The 19,281-nt window shown below is 45.6% G+C and overlaps 1 protein-coding gene across 10 annotated transcripts in view; it reads right to left on the bottom strand.

The window, feature by feature from the left end:
* The window catches only part of Tiam1 (T cell lymphoma invasion and metastasis 1), a 358,490-nt gene that overhangs the window by 55,086 nt on the left and 284,123 nt on the right, over positions 1-19,281 (bottom strand). For all 10 annotated transcript variants that reach the window (XM_011246112.3, XM_006522978.4, XM_017316936.2 and 7 more), the window contains 5 exons: positions 18,009-18,155; positions 16,403-16,477; positions 13,649-13,819; positions 7,454-7,558; positions 1,057-1,138 (listed from right to left, as the gene is read on the bottom strand). In XM_011246112.3, the coding sequence (XP_011244414.1) occupies positions 1,057-1,138; positions 7,454-7,558; positions 13,649-13,819; positions 16,403-16,477; positions 18,009-18,155 (580 nt within the window). The remainder of the gene's footprint in view (positions 1-1,056; positions 1,139-7,453; positions 7,559-13,648; positions 13,820-16,402; positions 16,478-18,008; positions 18,156-19,281) is intronic.

The raw sequence follows: 19,281 nt of genomic DNA on the forward strand, positions 1-19,281 counted from the left end.
CACTCGCCAGATCCCCAGTTCCTGAGCTCAAGGGATAATTCCTTTACTGCTTAATCGAACAGCAGTCTAACGATATCAGTAATGATAGCAGAGTGTAGACAGCCATATAGGAAAGTATGACAGCAGGCAGGTCTGTGTGTATGGGGGGCAGGGGTTGTTTTGTTCGTTTGTTTGTTTGTTTGTTTTTGAAAGACCTGTACCACTACACATCAACAAAGCAAGTCCTTTTAACTTTCCTTGTGGAGAAAGGTAGAGAGGGCAACATAAGGAAATGGATATTTCCTTCATCGTCAGGCACAACAGAAAATAAAATAATCCATCCCCACTATGTCTTTCTTCTAAAAAAATTTATCTATCTCTCTATTCACTCCCAACCATTCCCCCACTCTGTGTGTGTGTGTGTGTGTGAGAGAGAGAGAGAGAGAGAGAGAGAGAGAGAGAGAGAGAGACTCAGAAGTGCAGACATCACAGAAGAGAGAGAGAGAGAAAGAGAGAGAGAAAGAGAGAGAGAAAGAGAGAGAGAGAAAGAGAGAGAGAGAGAGATCGAGAGAGAGAGACTCAGAAGTGCAGACACCACAGAAGAGAGAGAGAGAGAGAGAGAGAGAGAGAGAGAGAGAGACTCAGAACTGCAGATACCACAGAAGCCAGAAGAAGGTGCTGGATAGCCTGAAGCTGGTGTTCAAAGCAGCCGTAAGCCCCTCAAGGTGCTCGCATCCGATTTGGTTCCTCTAAGAGCAGCAAGTGCTCTAACCACTGAGTAATCTCTGTGGCCCCTCTGTCTGCCCCTTAGGACAGCAGAATCCCACTGATTCAAGTTAAGAGACTGAAGGCCAGAGGCTTTCCTCCCCATGCCCCCCATGCCCCCCATGCCCCCCATGCCCGGGTTGAGCGTCTCTCATAGCTCAGCTGCACTTCATGGCACAGGAGCCAGATGTGTGTTTAAAACAGGCCCCAAGGGCTTCTTATTGAATTGTAAATATGCTCAGTTCTGTTTACAGATGAAATGCTTTAACTGGAAACACAAACACCCAAGACCAAAGACAAATAAAAACCTACCGTAATTATCAGCGGCCGCGTCTGACTTCTCAATGTGGATATTCTGGGTGACTTTTGGACAGATTTCAATTTCTTTGTAAAGCTGCAAATCAGAGAGAGGGGGGCGAGTGAGGGGCCCATCGCAAATACGACAGATCAGCATTTTGTAAATTTGCTTTTTCATAATTGATACTTGAACAAAAATTCATGCTACATCAGTGTTTTTATTGAGTGAAAAACCTTCAGTTCTCAGCACCACGCTCAGCTAAGCTTAGAAAACCAGGCTGCTTCTAACCACGCTCTCTCCACATGCACATCACTCTATAGAGCACCCTAAATTCATCACAGACCTGAAACACAATGCCCCCATCATTAAACCCTCTAGTGCTGGGGCAGGGGACTCGTCAAAATCAAAAGGAGGTTATAAATATGCTGAGTGAAGGCCTGCACAGTACTAGACATCTCTGCCTGTTCACACAGCACTTCCACAGGAGGAAATCCACAGCAGGATCAACTGGTAGATACAGACTGTCTGTGTGATGAGATTCTCGGTTAGCCACTCAACTATACAAAATCATAAAGAAAAGTAAGTACACAAATCAACCAACCATCTATAAACCCAACATAGTCTAGAATGTGTTTCTGTATAAATGCAAGATTAAAGTATTATATAGCTCGCGCATCAGAAAATGTTTAAATCAACTGACAGTGCAGTTCCATATATCTGGAGCTAACTCACAAGACATGAATTTCAACTGTGTGCCTTATCATTCCATCCTGGGACAATTACAACGTCCATTTCACAAACAGGGCGCTAAGGCTGGTGAGAAAGTATTCTAACATGTTTGTAAAGCCAGGGTGGGCTGGGCAGGGTCTAAATGCAGTCTTGCAAGCCCCAGAGATATGGCTCTCTCTGTGTCCCACCATGGTGACTCCCAGCCCAGTGTGAAACCCAAAGAGGCCTGAGGTTAGGAGGATGAGCCTTCTTAGGTAAAAAACCTATAGCTGAAATCCAAATTTGAAGACAAATGCAAACTCTTACTGATCTGGAAATGAAAATAAATCTCAAGCCATAGAATTTGATAGGTACTGCATCCTGAGTCACTGAAGCGGACCTCGGTGACGTCTACCCCTGCCCCATCTCTTCAGGATGTCATTTTATACAGTCAAGAAGAAAGCACGGGTCTTTTTTTTTTAATGGTATACTATGACACAATGTGATAGGGGTTAGAGCTAGGAACACTGGCCGTACAGCCTGGGTGTCCGGGGGCATAATTCAATATGATTTTATTTAGACACTTCAGTTCACAAAATTAAATTCTCCAATTAGAGGACTTCAGTGATTTAAAGATCAGAAAATATAGCCACTACAATTACAAATACGGAATTATTTAAAGAAAGCTGACAAGACATGGCAGGACAAGCACCATGCTCACTCAATACCACAGTGTTCATCTCTGCTGGGGTTGAGCCCTGCTCATTTATTTTTAAATATGTGTAGCAGCCAGTCCTTCCCACTAGGTGACAGCATAGACCCGTTAGTTCTGACCATCTCTGCAGAGAGCCAGTGGGATACTTTGCTCAGAATTTCTGCTCTCCACTGTGTCCACTGTCTCGGTGTCACATAAGCCAGCCTCGGGGCCACACGCTCACTCTTGTGCTGACTGAGACTCAGGCCAGGTTAAGGAAAAAAAAAAAAAGTAAAAAAATACAGGAAACTTCTGTGTCTTAAAATGTGTTTTCTGAAACCACAGGATCTGGGCTAGGGAATTTGAAAGCTGGCCACCTTATGCACAGGCAAGTGGCACACATATTGAAGTTCCACGTTTAAAGTACTATTGAAGCACCTCCCCCAGGCCCCAGAGGGGAAACATCATAAGTTTTTAACACTGCTCTAACCACATGCTGTTAGTCCTGTCTCCCCGTCTCCCCTGACCATGCCAGCCTAAGCCACAAAGGCCTCTTAGCCACAGTACCCTAGCCAGCAGGGAGTCGTCCCGTGTCCTAGAGTGCGCTTGGCATACACCAACCTCAAGGAGCCTGTTACAATAGAGGCCAGCTGTTGCCATTACTAGGTAACTCACAGGACTGGTTTCAGGATCTCCAGGACCCCAGAATCTCCAAACCCATGGGTGCTCAACTCTCTTATGGGAAACAGTGTGGTATTTGCATAAAAGCTATGTCACACAGGCTTTGAATTGTCTTTAGATTGCACTTGATACCTACCTAATACAACACAAATGATAGGCAGATTGTCTTCATTTTGTATTGCGTGAGAAGTTAAGAACTGAGACACACACACACTCTCTCTCTCTCTCTCTCTTTCAAATTTTATCAATGGCGTCGCTTACTGAGCCTAGAGTTCGCCAATTCAGCCAGGCTGGCCAGCCAGCCAGGTCTGAGGCTCCCGCTGTCTCTGCCTCCTGCACTGGGATTAGAGGTGCCTGGCTCTGTACCACCGTTTACAGGGGTACCGGAGTCTAGAGCTCAGGCTTCTGTGGCAGGAATGTTACCAACTGACCTTTCTCCCCAGACCCATGTCACACCTTCTTGAAACACTTTTCTGTAAAACACGTGAGACTCACATCTTGTTCTCCTCACCCCCAGACTCACCTCACACCTCAGCATGCCAGCACCGTGCCTCTCTCCCTAACTTCTTGCTTCTCCAAGCCTGAAAACCTGCTGCCAGTGACAGGTTTTTACATGTATTTCTGCGAACCTGAATAGAGGCTCCTCCAGAAACAGGACCCCCCCCCCCCCACCTCTGGCACATACCCTGTGAGGATCAGAGATTATTCTTGGCACAGAAACGCTAAGTAAATATTTGCGAGATGAATGAATAAATAAATTAATCAATTTTGGCTGCACATTTTATTCCCCTGTCACTTTAATAAGATCTCATTTAGTGTGAAATCTGGAAAGCTATTGTCTCTACAGACTAAACCCCAGGTCTGTGGCCATTCCATGGACTGTTTCCAACAACTATCTAGTCAGGAAGAAATAGCCAAATGGGTATCATTTACATTAATATAATCAGCAAAGCAGGCAGACAATGACTATTGGTAGATATTCAGAGAACTCCCTTCTCACTCACACAAATGAATACTCATTACTCTCCAAGATCTTCCAAGTCCAGGACTCACTTTCTGCTATCGATGGGACAGAATTAAGTATCTGGGGTTGGGGTGGGAGTCATATATGAGGGCATGGCTGGAGACACCTGCAGGTTCCTGCAGAGCAGTGCCCCAGCATGCAGGGAGGTAGCAGGGCTTATTAATATCGTGTAGCCTGCTGCTTGCTCAGAAACGAGCAAGAAAACAAATATGCTCTCAGAAAGCACTCTGTGCCCAGACAGGCCCTGCCTTAGCATGACCCCACACCCCGAGGAATGCTCTAAAGCAGGGCTGCAGAACAGGGACCCCTGAGATGATTCTAGGGGCCTGTGAACTCAGAACAGAAAGCAAAAGATACCCAGAACATTTACGGAAGACGGCCCAGCATCTTCTCTGACCGTGGGTGCACGTAGGCAACCCGGACCACAACACTACGAGTGCCCGTGGCTTCCTCATGAGTACTAAAGCCATCTCAGTAGCAAATCCCAGTTGCTATTAATACCTCTGGATATTAGTTATACTTGCCACTATTTCTGAGCAGCAGTAGCTACTACATCCACTGTTAAGTTTTATAATTTCGTGAGCTCATAACATGTTACCTATCATTTAAAATTGAGTTTTGCTAAGCATCTTGCTATGACTAAGCCATGGGAAGGTCTGTCTGTATGTCCTGTCTCACGTGACTGTAAGCATTACTCTGGGAAGGGGTCAAGAAGCTTCGTCAGGCACGAAAGCCGCCCAGAACGCAAGAAGCTTAGAGAGCCTGGTAAGATGGAGGTGCTGACGTAAGCACGACCCTGGTCACTGCTTCCCTGGGGATCTCTGGGCCAGAGACCACTGCAAAGGGTGAGAGAAAGCACAGTGGTCCCTTTGTACCTACGGGTTGTTCCCCTTAACTATAGCACATACATAATAACAATTATAGACCTGAACAGGCTGAGCTGGGCTCACCAGCACTCCATCGTCATCACTGGATAAAGCCACACCGTATCCATAGCTTAAATATGATATGTGACTAGGGGAGGGTTGGAGGGTTGGCTCAATGGTTAAGATCACTCGATACTTTTGAAGAGGACCCAGTTCAATTCCCAGCACACACAGGGCGGCTCCCAACTGTCTGTGACTCCAGTCTTATTCATACACATAAGATAGTAAAATAAATAAATCTAAAAAAAGTTTGTTCATAACAATAGTATATGACTAATAAACATTTTAAAGCCATGGCCTGATTAGCACACGTGCCTGGTATCTACAGGACCAGATTAGCACACATGCCTGACATGTATAGGACCCGAGTAGTATACATTCCTGGTATATACAGGACCTGATTAGCACACATGCCTGTTATATACAAGAAATAGAAGCTTGTTGCCTATGAGCCCTGCAATTTACTGTTTGTAAAATTCACAAATTATAAGGCATAAACTAAACTATCTTCTTGCAGCGTAATCAGCCTGACCTCTCTGACTTTTTTGATCATGAAACTCCAAGTTATTCACCGAGATGAGATGAAACTGTAGCCCAGGCTAGCCCCAAGCTTTATCTCTCAATCCTCTTGCCTAAGTCTCCCAGTGTAGGAATTTTAGATGTTTACCACACTACGCATGGGATTTTTTTTTTTCTTCCAAGAAACATCTTGCTGTGTTGTTCTCCAAGCTAACCTTGAACTCCTAGAGGTCATGCAACTCTTCTGCCTCAGCCCCCTGAGCAGCTAGGGCTACAGATGAGGACTGTAGTGCTGAGCTAAGGCTTTTCTTCTTTGGCATGGAAAGGACTCCTTGAGTATGTTCACAGAACACAAACAACTGGCTATTTAATTCTCAGAAGGAACACCTTGGCTCCTGGCTGTTAATGAGACCAGCTCCATCTCCATCAACACAGTCAACAGTGGCTTAAAGAGTCGAGAGGTCATTTATGTCCTTTTCCCTTTGCAATATTTATGTATATGAGTGTTTTGCCTGCAGGCACATTTATGCACCATGTGTGTGCAGTGACTACAGAGGCCAGAAGAGGGCATCAGATAGCCCAGAATTACAATTGTGGATGGTGGTGAGCCGCCATGTGGGCACTGAGAACCTTAAGCTGGTTCCTCTGCAGGAGCCGTCCTTTTCTTAGTCACAGAACCATCCCCCCACCAGGCCCACTTTCATCCTCTTCCAACATATAACATGATCAGACTGCCACAAGAGAAAAATCCATATTTCCTCAAAAAAAAAATATAATACTTTAGAGATCTGGGGTGACCTTTTCGGCTGGCAGAAACACTCCAAATCATAACTCTTCCAGTGGAAACAACCACTTGTATCTGTTATGCGCTTACGGTTGTCGAGAGTTTCCTAATAGAAGAAGTATAGCTCAAGAAGTTGATTTAAAATGCCACTCCCTATGACATTCTGCACTGTGGTTCCTCTTTCCAAAAGGAACCTCTGAGCTGTACTTCCAGTTCTGCTTTCTGTGGGGAGTCACTCCCCTGTTTCTATCCCCAGCTCCACGACAAGCAGCTCTGTGTCCCCCAGAAAGATGACTAAGAACCGAGAAGCCAGAACATTCCCCAAGAGAGGCCCTTGGTCCCCAAACCACTGTTTATTAGAACTGAAAGATGCACTGCTCTGCTAAGAAAAGGAACCTGCCAGTGGTTACCAAGGTGACAACCGCTAACACCTACTGAGAAACCATCTTTCTGCCCTTTGTAAAATCCCAGAACTTTCGGTATTGGTGTCTTATGCTCGCCAGCCCCCTATGATTTGTATGCAGAAGAACTGATAATAATCTCAGGCCCAGATCAGAAACTGCGTTCTCTATCTCTAAGGAGACTCAGACATCCACAGATGTCTCCAAGAATCTGTGTGAATGCAGTTTCAGCAAGCTGGGTGATGCATTAGATGGATGGTCGGGGAGGTGGGGGAGGGGGGTGTTACACCCACAAGATTTACCCCGTCAGTTCTGATAAGATGGTAGAAGTTGCACAAAATTGGAGCGCTTTCACTGTGGCAACCGCCAACTGATTTTAGAGTCACCGATTAAAAAGAAAGGTGTTCAGCAAGAGTCTGTCCTGATGACTCAACTCTTATCTGAGCATCATCTGTGGGTTTCAACGTCTTTGGTGGCAGCGCAGCCCTGCTTTTTGGACAAGCAAAGGCGACTTTCCACTCCGGGATTTCTGTGATAAGCAAGGTTATTTCTGCCAGCTCTGTGGCTCTGAATGAAGCTCATTCCATCCCACCAGCTACAATTACCACAAGTACATGCACGATTTGAAAATTATCTCAGACGGGGTGTTCGAGGACAGTGGTCGTAAACATTACCAGCTCGTAAATGTCCTCCTCGGGCTGCGGGATGTAGAACTGCACTCTGTTCTCCATTAGGAATTTCAGGCGCAGGTAATGGGCGGAATGATCCAGTTGATGTGTCTAGGACAGGAAGGGAGGAAAATGTCTGTTTAGTAGTGAACAGGAGGGATTCCGTCCTCGAGAGATCGGGAGACTTGTTATCTTGTTCCCTAAGGCAATGGGGATGGGGGTTGGGTGGCAGGTTTCTATACTTAAAAAAAAAAAAAGGTTAGACTACAAATCGGACCTGGAACTCATTAATAAAATGTCATACGGATCATGCAACTCAGTGCAGAAAACTGAGCCACAGACCCGTGTGTTTGGTTTGAGTTTTCAACTGTATCTCTTAAAGAAGCTCTTGCACGTCATGGCATACACTCACATGGTGAGGTGGAACGGACACACGGAGGAACGGAGGAACAGAGAAACAGAGAAACGGGGTGGGGGGGGTTACAATGAGAGAGAAAACGGCTGCTGGGCCCCAGGACAAGTGTTAGGGGCTCACTGCAAGCCGGCCATCACACAAGCAAGAAGAGGCCAGGGTTCCAGCCTTGCTTATGTATCCCAGAATGGGACTCCCTCGGGGCTGTGAGAGTGCACCTCCAGCCTGGGATGCACAGCAAATGGCTTGGGAATTAGAGCTCTCGGGGCCTCACCGTTCCTCTAAGACAGCTCCGTGGATCTACACTAAGATACCATCCTGGAGTTAATCTGACTAAAGAAGAACCATGATTAATATGGTTTTATAAATATTTTTCAATCCACAGCCAAGAAGACACATGGGAGAAAACAAACACGCTTTTCAAATGTTAGAAGACAACAAGGAATTACAGCACAAGAGAGGATTTAAACGGGTAGGTTTAATTTTGAAGTGTCGTTATCGTTTGAAACTGCACCTTAAAACACTAGCAAGGAAGAGATAAACTGTTTGGAATTTGCTTCCAAAGTCATTCACACTTGGAGACAGAATAAACAAACCAATGAAACATGGTAATTATATATCCTATGCAATGGGCACACGAGGATGTATTACATGGATCTCACTTCTACATACATTTGAAATTTCTCAACTTTTTAAAATAAAATTTCAATTTTATATGAAGTAAGCGATAAAAAAAAATGTCCTGTGGTGAGAACTATCTTTTAATAAGTAAAATTTAGTGTAGCAGGTAAGAACTCTTCCTTTATACTGCCAGTATGTATAAATACATAGCCCAAAATGGTGCTCCAGTCATTATCCCCTCAACGTTCAGTGAGACACAGCTCACAGTGTGAACAGGGTGCCAGGCGGGCACTCCGTGATGCAGCAGGAGAACAGACTCCGACCGGTCTCATCACCAAGGACCTCTGTCTGGGGTGAGCTTGGGTTTGGAGAACTGGTGTGTGGAGACTGGGAGACAGAGACTGGGAGACAGGGGAGTGGTGCCTTATGTTTTTAAATAACTACATGCACAGAGGACAGTCATGGTTTACCCCAACAGCACATTTCCAGAAAGTGGAAATGAGTTCCCTGGCAGCATGCAGCGGATAGCACAACATGGAAGCCTTTAAGGGAGGGAGTGATATGACCAGTAAGAAGAGTTTCCCTTGTGTGCCTGCTTCTCATTCTCCGGGGGCTTCACAAATCTTTAATTACAAGCAAACATTTTGTTTTACCATCTGTTCCCTACTGAAGCACAAGGGAAGGGGGACTGAGTTTCACATGGTCTTCCTAACAGGGACAAAGGAGCTTGGCCACCTTACTGCTGTCATTAATAAACACTCGGGGTCAGTCCTAGCCAGACGACCTCGTCCACAGTCACCTTCTGGACGTCACAGCGCTGTCCTAACCTCACCCAGGGGATTCTGGGACAAACCGCAGTGGGACTCTCCCCAGCCAGCTGTCGAGCACTACTAAAGAGAGCGAGGATCCTACCGGCCCCAGACACCACACTGCTGACATTTGGAATTGCACAGGGAAGGACAAACAGCAATTGGGTTTCAGTACAGAGAACATGGCTCACACTGCACATATTTTCCAAAACTTCTCTCTATTATTCATTGTCTTGATAACTTTAAAAAATAGAGATGAATATGTACAGCGACTGTGAAAATGACGAAGACTGGCTGGAGTGCCAGCGCATGTGTACTGCCCCTGCGCTCAAGTACCAGCGCATGCCTACAGCACATGCCTACAACCCGGCGCTTTAGAAATTAAGGTAAGAGGGTTTCAAGGCTGAGACCAGCTCAGGCTCAAAATAAGTAAATGTGCAAATATTTACACAGGTTTAATAAGAAATCTAAAGACCCTTCCGGTTGGTGAATAGTTATTCTAAAATCAGGGCGAGAAGGATAAGTATTCCTGTGGGTCCTCCCAGTTCGGTGAAAGTTTAGGAGTTATGATCTGAAACAAAGCAGGAGCCGATTCAGTCTCCCGACTCTTAGGGAAACCGTTATGAACTTCCATATCAAAGCAGGCAGAACTTCAACGGCGCTCATAACACTGTGTGTGCGAAAAGAATCCAAGTGTTGGAGAACATTGATGGATGGCTGTTGCGCATCTGGCTTGTTTTGACTTTGCAAAACATTCGAGAGAAAATTTCTTTGCAAGAGAAATTCCATTAGGGAAAAAAAAAATTAAATAGTACAAATTTGCTTTCCAGAGTACATTTACTCAAATCACTTAGCATTATATCTGTTTAGAGTCAAGAAAGCTAGCTGTAAATTGTGCCATAAAATAAATATCACAACTGGGCAAGTTTAGTTGGTTTTTTTTTTTTAACTATAATTGTTTTAAAGAACTAAGTAGCTATGTAGTTCTTTTTAATAAATAGTTCGAGCCACGAAGATACATAAGAATTGGGTTGTGGGAACAGCCGAGTCGGGAAATGTGTGTGTCTTGTAAGCATGAGACCTGAGGCCCACTTCAAGAACTGTGTAAACCTTCTAGGAGTGATGGCATGTCACTCTGACTCCTGTGTTCTGGACAGAGGACAGGACAATCCCTGGGGCTGGCTGGCCAGCCTGTCTAGATTATTATGTGAGGTCCAGGACAATGGGAAATCCTACTTCAAAGGAGGTGGACGATGTCCCTGAAAATGGAATTCGAGGTTGTCCTTTGGCCTATACATATACACAGTGAACAGATACCTACTTCACACATAGAAATATGGAGTAACGTGACACCATGGTCACACATGAACAATATGAGTCACTATGAAAGAATGGATCAAGCCGGGTGTAGTGGTGCACACCTTTAATCCCAGTACTCGGGAGGCAGATGCAGGTGGATTTCTGAGTTCGAGGCCAGCCTGGTCTACAAAGTGAGTTCCAAGGCAGCCAGAGCAACACAGAGAAACCCTGTCTCGGAAAAAAAAAAAAAAAAAAAAGAATGGATCATTTTTGTAATTTTGTATAATTGCAATAATCTGATTATATTAAAAAGAACCACGGGCTAACATGGTTACTGGCTGTGTTTAACAATCATTTCAGTAACATCTATCACACGAAATGTGCATCTTGAAACAGAACTTGACTGGTGATCAGATGGATGGCAGATGGTAAACTGAGGTGAAATGATGTGGGTCAGAGGATAGGAAAGAGAATGAGGCAATGCAAGAGACAGAAGAAAGAAATTGATTACTAGATATTAGAAACAGCATCCCTTACCAATGCAGAGCTTGATAATGATGACATAAAAGACAGACTCGCCATTATATTAGATTATTTTATAACACGCACACCCTCTCTTCCCTCTCCATCCTTAGGAATAGAACTACTCCAACAGTTACAGAGGAGTCTGGAAGACATGGGTCTGAGCACACTATACATTTTATCCTACATAGATACTTCTCTGGAGAACATCAGTTTCTTTTTCTTTTTCTTTTTTTCATTTTGGTTTTTCAAGACAGGGTTTCTCTGTATAGCCCTGGCTGTCCTGGAACTCACTTTGTAGACCAGGCTGGCCTCGAACTCAGAAATCCACCTGCCTCTGCCTCCCAAGTACTGGGAGTAAAGACATGCGCTTCCACCGCCCAGCCAGACCATCAGTTTCTTAAAGTACAGCGTGGAAGTTTTCCATGTTTAAACTCGAGAGACAGAAGCTGTTCTATATGGTGCGGTCTTATTTCTGTTCTGACAGGAAAAGTGATAACTCAGGAACACTCGGCAGGATGATCCATTTTTGTTACAGAAAGGAATTCGCACCTTAAGGATGCCCATAGGAACTCAGTAAGGAACCAAAAGCTAGAGGAAGAGAGCTACAGGGTAACTTGATGATGTCTCTACATGACAGAGGCAGCATTACCTTTTGGTTCCTTTTAGAAAGGCAAAATGCTGTAAAAAAACAAAAAAACCTGATCCAACCAATTCATCGTTCTTCCTACAGACCAATTTCCCACAAAAACGTGGCCATTCCAAAACCAAGGCTTAATTTTCAATTCCTCAAGTACCCTCTGTGGCTGTCACTTTCGAGGCCCCGAAAACCTTAAATATTTGCCCCACTTCACATCACAATCGGAAAGGACAGGAACATCAGCCAAGTGAGCATATTGGAGACAGCTTTCAGGATCTGGCTTATGCAAAAAAGTCAGGGTTCAACTTTCAGCAACTAAGAACAACTCTCACAGCTCTGCAGAATATTGGTGATTCTCTAAAGAACTGTGCTCAGCTATAAATGCAGGAACACAGAAATCTTCAGAAGACCAACTCTATTACGTAATTAGAATGAAGAGCCATGAGCAGAGGTTCCAGTGTGTCCGAAAGCCAGAACCCGTGTCCATGAAAGAACTGAGGGCTGTGGGGTGCTGTCATTCACTTTTAATGCCTATGTGGGGGTCGACTTCAGCTTTGTCCTAAAACAACAGGTTGATCTAATTTTCTCCACATAAGGCTTTGAAGTCTTGAGTGGACCGGATTATTTCATTCCCCCTCCCCCAGTCATATGAAGAGTCATATTTTTATATTGGACATTAGTGATTTAAAAAAAAAGGCATATATAAATTTCTGGTAGTGTAATCACAACACACTTGTTGAGAGAGTGAAATTATTCAATATTTCCAAGTCATATGCTGAATGAACAGGGCTTTTAAAATGTCATTGCTATTCATCCAAATGGTTCTAGAATAAAATTAGGGTACAGTGGAAGCCGACCCCCCTAGGAATAGATTCTAGGTTCCTCTGAGCCTCGTGGACTGTCCTTCCTACAGACTAACGCTCTGAGAGTTTCTGTGAGTGTCCACTGTCACAACTGCACACACCCCAGTTGGGGGCAGTGTGAACAAGGCTGTCTCTCCTATGCTCACTTGGCTGATCTTCCTGTCCTTTCCGATTGTGATGTGAAGTGGGGCAAATATTTAAGGTTTTCGGGGCCTCGCTTTCTGTATCTGCAAGTCAGGAAAGTGACACTCCTTTTCAGACGTGATGTGATCGACTAAGACCACAGATGCCATTACACACAGAAAAGTAAAAACCAGTGTGCAAGAAGGGTGACTTTCTGCTTCCTGCTGTCACCGAAGGGCGCCCAGATATGAAGAGGCTCGCCTTGAAAAGGATGGAGACATTTCCACAGTGTGAGGCAAAAGTAGAACAAACCAGTCACTGTCTAGTTAGAAAGTGCAGGCTAATTCCACGTCCACAGAAAGAGCAATTTCCCATCGTGCCAAACTCACTTCGGAATCGGTTACCATTCAAACATCAGTTGGCAAAATGGGATGACATAATTGGATGCACACATGTGCGAGCATGTAGGTAACAGAAGGACAAGCAGCAGCATGCGTGTGTGTCCACAGTGGTGGGTTTTGCATTCTCAGTCCTACCAAGCTTCAGTCTCTGTCTCAGGTTCTCTATACTGTGTGCAGGGTGAGTTGGTATAGTCATTATACACCTATGACCTGGAGACGAAGCATTCGGAAGAGTTTCCCTCCTCCTCACTCAAGACACTGCTTACACATGGTGCATGCTGTCACGAAGGAATGCAGGGCTGCCTGAATTTGCTAGGCATGTCCAGCTTCCTCCCTCAGACTGTGCCCACAGGTGCTTGAGAAGAGGCCTCCTCCCTCAGACTGTGCCCCACAGGTGCCAGGCATACCCAACCTCCTCCCTCAGACTATACCCACGGGAACTTGAGAAGAGGTCTTCCCTTGACTCCCCGATTCTGCTCTTCTCAGGAGAACAACCTGAAGAGCTACATACCTTGCAAATGAGCTCCAAGGTGTCCCTCGCAGTGTCCCCTGGCCGGACAACCGTCAAGGCTGGCTGGTTGTTGGGTAGACAGAACCAGGATGGAGTGAAATATTCATGGACCCAAATGTCACAGTCGGGGTTGTGCTGGTGGACACTGGGTAAGACCACTTCCTTCTCCCTCTGTGATAAGAAGCGAAGTCATCAGAGCTGCAGCCGTCCATGTCTAATGATTTCAGATGCTCAGATTATCTGTACCCAGAGTAACAGCCTAGGCTAGAAAGAAGGTGCCTGCCAGGAGGGAGGAGACCCCTGGGAGAGACAGCTATTGAGAAAGGAGCTTTATGAAAGGAAAGACAGGCAGCCTTTGACTCTGGGCACAGAGTGCATGTCCCTACATTGTCTAGGGCCATGATGTGATCATGGCACGAGTGAGCAGAGAGCAAGACCATTTGGTTCACAGCCCAATGTCTCTTCCACAAAGGCATTTTGAATTTTGAGTAGAAAATTCCATCATGGCAAGAATATCTGCCATGTAAAATTTTATACTGCAAAGTAACAATGAGCCCCCAGTGGAACTGTGTTCATAAAGATAATAATACCCTGGCTCCACGGGCTGACAGACAGCAGCGTCCTGTGTCCTCCCCGGCAGCCAGGACAACCCTGGGAGGAACAAGGCCACATCCCAGATGGAGTTCAAAGAGCGTCGAGGCTGCTCACAGCAGTCCTCCCTAGGATCGCCACTGTTCTCAGCCACACTGACTGAGGGTGAGGGCAGCGGAGGTGTGGATGTGGGGGAAGACCGTGTACAAATGCAGGCCGGCTGAACCTCACAAGCTGAGGAGCCAGGGCACAAAGCGTCCTTGGACCCACGATCCCACAGGAGCCCCGGCAAATAAGATGTATTAGACCGTTGCAATGTGAATGTACTTCATGCTCAAGTATGGCTCTGTTAGGGGTTATAATCCAGGCCACTGGCTGCTAAGTATGGGTCTACAAACTCCCAGGAACAAGATTCACAGTAGCTACCTACAAGAAGAGACCAACTTCTCCGAAAAATGCTGGGAGGTAGTAAAATGACTTCCATTCATAGCAACAACAACAACAACAACAGTAATAATAATAATAATACATCAACAACCCAGTGGAAGGGCTTTGGGAGAGAAACCCCGTTTTGAGGAAGAGTCTCGGCCCTGCCTTTGAACTCTGCTGCTTTCACACAGAAGCTGGACTCCAGGAAAAGAATCACCACAAAGCCATCACTTCCCACACACCCCATTGCCTACGACTGGGATCTTCCCAAGCTGCTCCCACGTGCAACACTAAATAAGTGCCCCGTAGCACTGGGTCAACCCTAGATTTGCATCTAAACTGTTCTTTGGGGCAAGGCTAAATGCCAGGAAGCTGGTTTTTAAACAGGTAGCCTAGAAAAATGGGAAACACAGAGGTAGGTACAAGGGAACTCAAAACTTTTGTCATTCCCATACCCCGTGTGCAAGAAACAATGCTACATCATTTAAAACGTATAGCACAAGGCTGAAGAGATGGCTCAGCGGTTAAGAGCACCAACTACTCTTCCAGAGGTCCTGAGTTCAAATCCCAGCAACCACATGGTGGCTCACAACCATCTGTAATGGGATCTGACGCCCTCTTCTGGTGTGTCTGAAGGAAGCTACGGTGCACTCATATACATAAAATAAATAATTCTTTTTAAAAAATGTATAATGTACGCAAAACTGGCCAACTCCAGATACAACAAAGTAAATATTTAAAACTATGCTTGGATTGCATATATGTGCAGTAATCTAATTTCATCGTGAACAATTGTGCACACAGGGTGCCATGGGAATGCATTCCCTGAGCGAGCCACCTCCAGACCCAGGGTGACACATCCAGGAAATGTGTCTGAGTTAAGAAAGGCCCTTCCTGTGGCCTCTGATACCAAGAACTCCACCGTACCCTGGCTTCTGTGGATCAGACCCTTCTAGAACACTGGGTTCAGCTGCTCCTGACTAATATTACTTGGTTGCTTGGCAACCAAAAGCTGAATTCTGCTACACTGATCCTGGAGATGGGAACCAGAAAATCACAGCAACATTGTGCTGTTGGCACTAGAACCCCAAGGAAAGTGTAACTGGGGTCCTGGAAAAGAAGGTGTCCTTTTTGTTGTTGTTGTTGGTTTTGTTTTTTAGCAAGGCTACAAAAAGTGGCTACGGGCAAGTCAAGGCCTTTCTGGGGTTTTAATCCTGACAGTTTGAAAGACCCAATTCAATTCAAGCACAAGGTTGAATCATGCCGGAGTATTAGGCTTGGGAGGAAAATGCATTTTTGAAAAGAAGAAGAACATACTATCAGAACACTTCTTTGAAATTCATGGGAACAAAATAGCAGGTGTGGGCAGAGAGTGAGGGCACTAAGAACTCACCTCTTGGGAATAAAAGTTGTGCATAAAAAGGAATTAGCAATGACATGAACTGCTCAGCTAACTCAGAACTCAAATCTTATATTCTAGTTGCAATCTTAGACATCAGATGATAAGTATGGAAAATGTTATGTCAGCGGGGAAAATGTTCCTATTAGCACCAAGATTTAAACATAAAATGGTTTTCCCCACCTTGTGGTAACCTGTTATATAACGTTTGTAAAAACCTGATCATTTCAGGTTTTCATACTGGGTGTACTGAAATTTAGTTTCCCCCAAATCGCAGCACTGTGCACGCGCTGGTGCCCTTGTGTGACCCAAAGGGAAGACGTGTTCACTTTTACCTTGCCATCTGGAACAGTGTCATCAAATATTCCCTCTAAAGATCTCTTTACAGCATCAGTCCCCTCTCCAAACACCTGCACAGACAAAAGTGTCATCTTAAAGAAAGGAAATCTGACCAACAGGGCAAAGGAAGCTCGGGACAATGGCTGGACAAAGGGGAGGGGCCTTCTGAAAACATCACAGCAGGGGTGGGGCCCTCCTGGATCCCAAGGAGTGACACAACTTAAGATGGCAAACCACAAGAACCAGGTCCCAGGAAATCAAACTTCCCACGCCTTTCAAACATACACACACACACACATACACACACACACACACACACACACAGTAAAAATGAAGCTACAGAACATAAAATTTTTGTCTATTTTAGAGTTCTGAATTAGTGTTGAAATTTCTATCACAGTATTTATGGCTAAGCAAGATTTTTTTTAATTTACTTTAGGAATTATAAGAATGGTTTAAAAACACATTGTGACGATATTTGCTCGCATCTATTGAAACTTGACCACACATTCCAATCTACCTAGCTACAATCTAACCTGGTGCCCAGAAGGTAAGGCCATATAAACCAAGAGTTTTGATAGAACCTAAGTCCAAACTGCAAGGCCTCTCTCTCCAGAAGGAAGGAAGAGATACTGATGCTAACAGCCTTCTTCTTAGGGTGAGGCAGAGAGCCACCGAATCTTGACTGTGCCATGTCCACCCTACCCTCCTGAAGGTTAAAAAGTAAACCAGGTTGCTCATGTCCACTTGCATCACAGGCTTGGCTGGTCTCCTTCAGGCTCCATCAAGACAGAAAACACAATGTTTCAAAGTTCAGAGTGATTTGGTCACAACCTCACAAATGTTGTCCAGCTACAGTAGTAGTGCATGAAACGAATACGCCCTCCAAAGAGACTCGAGTCCCTCGTCTTCTGGTCTCTAAAATCTAGTCAGGCAGTTGGAGGCTTCCTGGTGTCAGTGACAACAGCATGAGAGAAGCCTCAGCGGGAAGAGGGAAGAGAAAGACCACTGGGCTCTGTTACACGGGGCTCCCCCAAGCATCAGCCCAGACCATGTGAGCCCCGTGATCCTCTGCTAGGCTTGGATCTGAGTAGAGGCAGCCATGGTGGCTACTCTCACGTTCCTGGGTCCTCATTCCTATAGGCCAAGGAGCTGCCCATGTAAGGCCACCTTCCAAATCTCAGAAGCAAGGAAACGGTCCCTTTCCCTGGAGGTTGCCTTGGATCCCGCATCAGAGACGACCTAAGAAGACTATATTTAATGCTCACTTGGCTTCCTGTGGAGCCTGCTCTCCTCTGAGGACTCTGAATTCTGCACTTTCTTTACTAGGTCTGTAATTAAGCAGAGTTTGGGGAGAGGACAGGTGGGAGAAGGATGTCGATGACAGACTAATGGCAGAGCTCAGTGTTTGGGCTATAAACTACTTATTAAAAACTGTCTCTCAGAACTAAAGTCTCAAGTTGATTTAAAGTGTCAGTAAAGACCCATGCACACACACACACGCACACACACACATGCACACACACACACATGCACACTCGAGAGCATCCACTGACACAGAAGCAACATCAGTGGATCCTCTGTGTTGACTCTGGGGCCTACCTGGTTGATGGTTGGGCGTCCCTGCTTCTTTTTGGAGGTAGTGTCTAGGCCCCAGAGAGAAGAAAACCTGCTCCTTCGCTTGCTTGCAGACCTGGACATGGCCTGAGTACGCCTTCTCACTCCGATCTCACCAGTCCGGGCTGCCACCTGGGATTTGTAAAGACAGAAGAAGCAAAGGGCTGACACCGGTGCCTTGGGGTGCCATCTAGTCCCACCTTTCCATAACCCCCTCTCAAAGGATAGCAATGACCCTAGTGTTCAAAGCAGTGAGTGACGGCATGGGGACTCTGGGACCTTCGCTGACGTAAGATGAAAAGCTGGCGAGCTCAATCACTGTAGAAAATCAACAATAATGAATAAAACGGCAATACAATATGCCGCGGTGCTGAGAGTTAGCCGTCCTCCAGTCAGACTTGAGCTGTACCTACTGCATGGAACCAGGTTTTCTTGAGATCCTCCTGACAGCGACGGGTCAGTTACCTAGCAGCATCTTAATTCAAAATGACACTGAAGGTCCGTGAAAACCAGCAGATTTCTGCCTGCTCTGATTCCACACTAAATCTAAACCAGCCAATCTCTTCAATCTCTGAGAACACAGAAAGCCATCCTCTTCGCTGGGCAAGTAATTCGTGGCCCCACTACCCAGCGTCTCCACTAGAAAATCCATAATGTATCTGGGCACTTGGCCAAGAAGTCAAAGCTGGCTTTTCCTTGGAGTGGGGCATGCACCGAGCAGTTCTGGGTAATGGGAGGGCGTCTAGGAAATGCTTTCAGAGGAGGGGGCTTTCTTTGACACAGTTCATCCCTGGTGATAGGAAGGACTGGGTCACAGCCTGAAACATCAGTCTTTTCCAGGATGAAAGACCAAGGGGGACACCCTGCAGACTGGACCACTGAGCTAAACAGTCTCTCTCTGTCTCTGTCTTTTCACTGTGTTGGGGATTGAACCCAGGACCTTTCACATGCTAGGCAAGCTCTCTACCACTGAGCTGTACCCAAGGCTGACAAATGTATTGATGGAGGGAAGGTTTTCTCTCATGCAGACATATACTCTCCCTCGTGTGTGTGTGTGTGTGTGTGTGTGTGTGTGTAAGTGTCACATAGATCTTCCATAACTTACATTGTTATGTTAGGTGAGGAGGAAATGACACTTCTATTTCTTTTTAAAGCTATCCTCTGCTGAGATGCCTCCAAGGTACCGTCTGAACAGGGAAACACTTCACAACAGAATTCCACGTATCTGAAGCTGCCACAGTGACAGCTGTGGAAGTGG

Source organism: Mus musculus, chromosome 16 (genome assembly GCF_000001635.26).
Source record: "Mus musculus strain C57BL/6J chromosome 16, GRCm38.p6 C57BL/6J".
Lineage (NCBI taxonomy): Eukaryota > Metazoa > Chordata > Mammalia > Rodentia > Muridae > Mus > Mus musculus.